The 7,303-nt window shown below is 37.9% G+C and overlaps 1 protein-coding gene across 4 annotated transcripts in view; it reads left to right on the forward strand.

The window, feature by feature from the left end:
* Positions 1 to 7,303, forward strand: part of LOC106867636 (sialin) — a 75,114-nt gene that overhangs the window by 52,112 nt on the left and 15,699 nt on the right. For all 4 annotated transcript variants that reach the window (XM_089349996.1, XM_089349997.1, XM_089349998.1 and 1 more), the window contains 4 exons: positions 969 to 1,118; positions 2,282 to 2,414; positions 4,741 to 4,891; positions 5,987 to 6,077. In XM_089349996.1, coding sequence (XP_089206122.1) covers positions 969 to 1,118; positions 2,282 to 2,414; positions 4,741 to 4,891; positions 5,987 to 6,077 — 525 coding nt within the window. The remainder of the gene's footprint in view (positions 1 to 968; positions 1,119 to 2,281; positions 2,415 to 4,740; positions 4,892 to 5,986; positions 6,078 to 7,303) is intronic.

Raw genomic sequence — 7,303 nt, forward strand, 5'->3', positions numbered from 1 at the left:
GCCCGCATTTTCGTATAATATAATATACATTCTCATATAATATACATTCTCATATAATATACTGAAATCATTGCTGTTATTACGGAGATGTACTTGCATAGCAAGTAACCTGATCTGAGATCGTGTTCTGAAACTAAAACAAGTGCAGCGTGGAAGGTGTTTATAAGCCATTTAAAAACACACAAAAACCGTTAGATTCATTTCAACATTTAAATTTAATTTGTTAAAATGTTTTCGTCGCTTTGAAACCACGGCTTGTTCACTGACAAAATTCCCGCGGTTTCAAATCGACGAAAATATTTTGACAAATTAAATTTAGAGTTTCCGGGATATTTGGAGTAAAGATTTTTGCCAACATAACATGGCAGTCCTAGTTTAGAACAAATGTTGCTGTAATTTAGCCCCAGGAGACATCCGGAAATCGCGATACACAAATATTGTTTTGAGCTGAGTGGGGGTGCTAGATTCCCTTGTTCGAAAATATAAGGACACAGATCGTGTCGTATAGCCAGCTGGAGACAATGTCTCCTGGGGCTAAATTACAGCAACATTCATCCTCAACCAGGACTGCCATGTTATGTTGGCAAATAATCTTTACTCCAATGTACTGTTGCTGAATATTTCTCGTTGTGAGATTTAAAAATAGTAATTTTGTAAATTAAATTTAAATGTTGAAGTGAATCTAATGGTTTTTGTCCTTGTTGTTCTGCTAACACTCTATCCAGTTTAATTCTACCACTTTGTTCTCCTACGATAAACTAATCATTTATAGATCTGCATCTTGTACAAGGACGTCGTTTTCTCTAATGCAGTTAAAAAAGTTAGATACTAGAATTAATGAGACGTGTTTTCCTACAACATGCATGTAATATGTCACACATTTTCAAACAATTTGTATAAAGCTGTTGCTGTTTTAAGATATTAATTCACTGCCAATGGTTTTTTGTTTTGTTTTTTACTTCATTCAGGTGAAGAATGTTCCTTGGCTCTCAATATTCACATCGCGAGCCATGTGGGCTATAATTGTTGCTCACTTTTGTTACAATTGGTGTAACTATACTTTATTGACGGTACTACCTTTATTTATGAAAGAGGTTTTATATTTTGATATCAAAACAGTAAGTTAGCTTTGAAATTTCCTATCTTTTTTTCTTTGATAAACTGATTTTACAATTGTCGTAACGTACAGTGATGGTCATTAAACCAACATAACTATTTTGTAGGAAGTTTTATATATAGATGTTTGTAATCTTAAGAATGCTACCTTTCAGATAGCAAGTTATCACTAACTCGCCTAATAACAATGCCATGAAATAACTATGAAATAACATGTTAAAATTGCAAACGCCCAAAAGCAAACAACATCGAGAATTAGTAATCTTTTTTAAAACGTGCGCGTCATGTTTATGAGAGCATATTAGTGCCTATCTGAAAGTTTTGGTTTTGACGATGGCGTTTTCCCCTCTTTCTCAAAGGCTTTCATTACTTTCGAGACAGTACTTCTTGATACACCACACATTTCGGCTGCTTTCGTTACGCTAGCGCCTGCCATACGAGCACCAACAATTTGACCACTTTGAAAGTCCGATAGATCTGTCATTTTAATGAATTTTAATTACCTTTTCCTGATGATATCTGGAAAGAAACAGCAATTTCAGCAAAACATATTAAGCAACACTAATAATAAATAAGAAACATAAAAATAAACAACCTTTTGACGGTTTTATAGATATTTCAAAATTATGATTCTATGATGCTAGATGTTTCCATTATTTTGTCCAAGCCCTGTAGATATCTGTCTTATAGAATTGTTTTAAATGATTGTCATCCATTGTGTGGTGTTAAGACAGGAGATTTGAAATTCTGATGTATAGTGCTAACTTTTTCATTCAGAAAATGTTTATTGACTTATACAAACAATGTGATCCCTAATAGTGCAGTTATTTACTGATCCGTTCCTTTTTTTGTATGCTTTTGACCAGTGGTTTCGAACCTGTGGTCCGCAAAGTTAGTACTGTGGGTCGGTGAAAAAATTTTAACTTTTCACACACACACACACACGCGCACACACACACTCACACACACACACACACACACACACACACACACACACGAACACACGCACACACGCATGCACGCACACACGCGCACGCGCACACACAGGGATAAGCATATAAAAAGGGGTCCGTGAGAAAACTAATTTAAATAAAAGGGTTGGGAACCACAGTTGAGGACCACTGTTTTAGACTATTAAAACATTTCAAAACTTTACTCGTTTCAGAATGGAATGATGTCGTCAATTCCATATTTTGGTCAATTTCTTGGTTACACGTGTATCGGACCCTTGGCAGATTCCCTCGAGAACCGAAAGATTATGAGTACCCGCCATATGAGAGTCTTCTTACAAACTATTTGTAAGTCCGATTTATTTAAATTTACAAAGTGAGGAATCCGGTGAGACAGGCGATGGTTAGCGGTAGCAAAAATATATTCTTTGCTACTCTAGGCACAAGGCCTGAAATTTTGGGGGAGCGGGCCAGTCGATTAGTTCGATCCCAGAATGCAACTGGTACTCAATTAATTGACCCCCGAAAGTATGAAAGGCAAAGTCGACCTCGGCGGGATTTGAACTCAGAACGTAAAGACAGATATATTAATTGTATATAAGTGAAGCTATTTAATTCTGTAATTAGGAGGAGAATTCCTGGCTTTTCGATTAGATATTCTTAATCTGTAGACTATGGCCATCTTGGGGCACCACCGAGAATGATTTTTAGTAGAACGAATCAACCCCACTGCTTATGAATTTTTAAAGCCTGGTACTTATTCTATCGGTGTCTTTTGCCGAACCACTAGATTACGTGGACACAAACACTCCAAGGCTCGTTGTAGTGGACAAAGACACAGAGACACACACACACACACACACACACACACACACACATGTATATATATATATATATATATACACACACGACGGGCTTCTGTCAGTTTCCGTCTACCAAATTCACTTATAAGGCTTTAGGTCGACCCGAGGCTTTGGTAAAAGACACTTGCCCAAGGTTCCAAACAGTGGGACTGAACTCGGAACCATGTTGATGGGAAGCAAAATTTTTACCACACGACCACGCCAGCTATGCCTGTTTTAGTAGAAGAAATTTTATTTTTATGTCACTATGACCAAGTAGTCGTCCTCCGACACAATAATAATTTTTACTTCTTTGTTAGTAGTTGTAACGGTGCAGTCATGAGTTAGAGGAGTAGCTACGCTGGTCTTGTTGCAGGAACTGCACAACTAAAGAAACAAATGCAAAGCAGAAACAAGTTTTGGCGACTTCTTTGTACATCACTATTAATGGCTTCACATCAAAAGATCATTTTTTCAAATGAACTGCAACAACCGTTATTTCCTCTCCTTCTTCACCAGAAGCTCACCACTTTATCAGAATCTAATTCGCAACCACACCAATATCTTCAGTTTCGGAGAGATTGTGATGGCTGAGGGTGTAAACCATACATAAAGACGATACCAACGCAAGACAGATTTGTAGATAGATAGATAGACAGACGACAGACAAGCAGAGAAAGAGAAAAAGAGAGAGTGAGAGGGAAAGAGAGGGATGGAGGAAGGAAGGGAGGGAGGAAGAGAGATGGTGTGAGAAAGCTTGCAATGTAAGAAGAAAGAGAGAGAGAGAGAGAGAGAGAGAGAGAGAGAGAAAGAGAGAGAGAGAGAGAGAGAGAGAGAGAGAGAGAGAGAGAGAGAGAGAGAGAGAGAGAGATGGTGTATGTGTGCATGTAGTTTTGTATGACGTATAAGAACCTGCGTTTGCAATGAATGTTTCTGCATTAGTGTGTGTGCGCAGTTAGAAACTAGATAAGCCTCTTCCAGTCTACTCCACATATCAAAATTCAGCTGACACCAAAACTGATGATGATGATGATGATATTGCTAATGCACGTAATACTCTTTGGTCAAAATTAAATTTTCTTGATAAATTCTTCGAATGTCTTTCTTGGTAAGATCCATTGAAATTGCTACGGAATTACTAGTCATGTTTTACTGACAAACCATCATGACTGTTGCCTAACATGACAAACCATCGTGACGATTATCCTTAGATGCAATCATGTTGTTGCTAATGTCACATGATAAAGTTGTTGCAGTGAACGTTGTAAATAATAATGTTGTAAATAATAATGTTGTAAATGTGACCTGCATTCTCCCGCTTCCAGAACAATCCCATTCTTGAACATCTTTCAAATGGACAGCATCGGAGGGGAAAAGAGAGGTAGACTAAAAACTACATCAGAAAATTCCTAATTGACACACGAGAAAGCCCAATGTCACATGACTGAATGCGGAGAAAACGACAGCAAATAAAAACCAGTGACGTCGACTTACTGCCCACTGCGCACTGGAGGATCTGACTAATGTGATAAGATAAGGTGGTTAATGAGTCATGATAATGTTGGAGTTAATGTATTAAGGTAAGGTGGAGGTTTTGTTGGCGGGAAAACTCCTCACGGAACCATCACTGATGCTATGTGTGAGAAAGGAAGTTTCTGTTAAGTTTAGTGCATAAACGTAATTTGATAATATACTTAACGCATATTCTTCTCTGTCACTTTCAATCCTTCTGTCTCCGCATCTCTCTGTCTTTCTCGCCCCTTCTCTCTCTTTATTCTTCTCTTCTCTTCTCTCTCTCTTTCTCTCATTCCTTCTCTCTTATCTCTTTGCAGCATTCCTAGGTACAGCAGCGTTTCTGATCGGAACTAGTTACATCCACTGCACAGACGCTATGGTTGCTGTTGGTCTTCTCTTTTTTGCTGCAGCCTTCATGGGATTCAGTGGGGGTGGATTCTTTGTAAACCACGTTGATATCGCTCCAAGGTATTATTACTATTATTATTATTATTATTATCATTATTATTATTATTATTATTATTATTATCATTATTATTATTATTATTATTATTCTTTTGTAAGACAGTGTAGGTAAAATTGCACCGGAGTCTTTAGTAATCTTTCAAGTCAGAACAAGGAGCTCAGACAGATAATACTTTCCTTAAGGTGTGCACTGTGCCCAATTATTATCATTATTATTATTATTATTATTATTATTATTATTATTATCACTCTCTCTCTATGATATTTGTTTCAAAATTTTGAAACAATGTCACCGATTTTATGGGCGGTTAAGTCGAATACATCGCCCCCAGTGCTCAACCTGTCATTATTTTATCGACCCCTGAAAAGACGAAAAGTAAAATTACCCCCTCCCCTCTAGAATATATAAAGCAAAGTCTCATTCTTTCTGTATGTTGTTTAAATTATCTATCTATCTATCTATCTATCTATCTATCTATCTATCTATCTATCTGTCTGTCTGTCTGTCTGTCTGTCTGTCTTTCAGTCTGCCTGTCTGTCTGTCTGTCTGACTATCTCTCTATGAATATAAATAAAACACACGCACACATACTCACACAAACACACACACACACACACACACACACACACACACACACACAAAGACATACACACACACGCACGCACACATACACACCCCCACAGATCCAAACACCCCACTCCACCACGAATGAGCACATGAAATATGTCACCTTTTGTATTCCATAATTTAGCAGCCGATAAAATAAATTACCAGTGATATACTGGTATCAGCTTAATCTCCTATTCAGTCTCATTAGACTGATTGTTTTTAACCTGGTTCTCACTCTATCGTTTTCTTGTGCCAAACCGCTACATTACGTGGATGTAAACACACTAACATCGGTTGTCACGCTTTGGTGGGCGACAAACGAAGACACAAAAACACACACTGTACACACACACACACACACACATACACACACACACACACACACACACACACACACACACACAAACTTATATACACAAAGGGTTTCTTTCAATTTCCTGTATTATCAATTAAAATGTTAATTAACATGTACTCTGTATATTCTATAGTTATGCCGGTGTGCTCTTTGGCATCACAAACTGTATCAGTGCGCTGTCTGGATTCCTGGCTCCCATCCTCGCAAAGGGGTTAACTCCAGATGTAAGTAATTACATTTTAAAGCATTGAAATCTACTTCACACCATTCAATCAAACACTTTCGCTTCACTCATAATTTCTTTTCTGTTTTGTATAAATTAATTTTTAGAAAATTAATTTCACGGTACTTTTTCTTATTTCATCTTTGTTATTCTAAATGTTGTTGTTGTTGCTTAGCCTGGTTTCTATTCCAGTAGGCATAGTATATCTAGGACTACATTACCTTAGCTGTCTTTTGTTGTTTCCTAATGTAAACACTAATTTGCAATGATTTGATTGTAATAAACAGCAGCAGCAGTAGCAGCAACAGTAGTAGTGGTAGTGGTTTTCCCAACAAGCATCTTAAATCTTATCTATGCCTCCACCCCTCTTATCTGGCTCGCACACCCCCCCCTTGCACCTATACTACTATATATCTATCTATATATATATATAAATCTCTTCCGACCTGTTAAACTCATTAAATTCTGTTAACTACAATAATCTCCTTTATTATCCACAAATACTCCGCTACAAATAGTGGCCCTCACTGAAGGCATCTCAGCTTCTCTCTCTCTCAAGAAAAAAATAACAGTAGAAGGGACATAATCCTTATCCCACCACATGCCTAATATTTTCTATAAAGTCAAGGAATTATTTTTCAAGGGAGATAACTCTTATTAAAAAGCTCTGCGAGTTATCTTTCATAGTTTTCCCTAAAAAAGGATGATTAATTCCAAGAACTAACCTTAGTGAATTACTGGTTCAAATATAGGTCAACTTGGGAACGTCTATATGGCTACTCTGTTTGCTAGAAACAATAGCCAAATTTTCGCTAAATTCCAGCTGATCATTTTAGAAAAAAAGAAAAAAGAAAAAGAACATGGGCGCAGACGTGGCTGTAAGGCAAGGTGTTTGCTTCCAGGTTGCATAGTTCCGGGTTCAGTCCCACAGCGTGGCACCTTGGGAAAGTGTATTCTACTATAGCCACGGGCCGACCAAAGCCTTGTGAGTGGATTTGGCAAACGGAAGTGAGTGAGTGTGTGTGCGTGCGTGTGTGCGCGTGTGTGCGCGTGTGTGCGTGTGTGTGTGTGTGTGTGTTTGCCCCCTATACGTTTACGCCCCCATAACGTGGCAAAACAGTCCGATAGCATAAGTTCCAAGCTTAGAAAAAAGGTACTGAGGGTTGCGTTCTTCGACTAACATTTTTCGAGGTGATGTCCCAGCATGGCCACAGTCTAATGACTGAG

Source organism: Octopus bimaculoides, chromosome 3 (assembly GCF_046866305.1).
Source record: "Octopus bimaculoides isolate indiv1 chromosome 3, ASM4686630v1, whole genome shotgun sequence".
NCBI classification, from domain to species: Eukaryota; Metazoa; Mollusca; class Cephalopoda; order Octopoda; family Octopodidae; genus Octopus; species Octopus bimaculoides.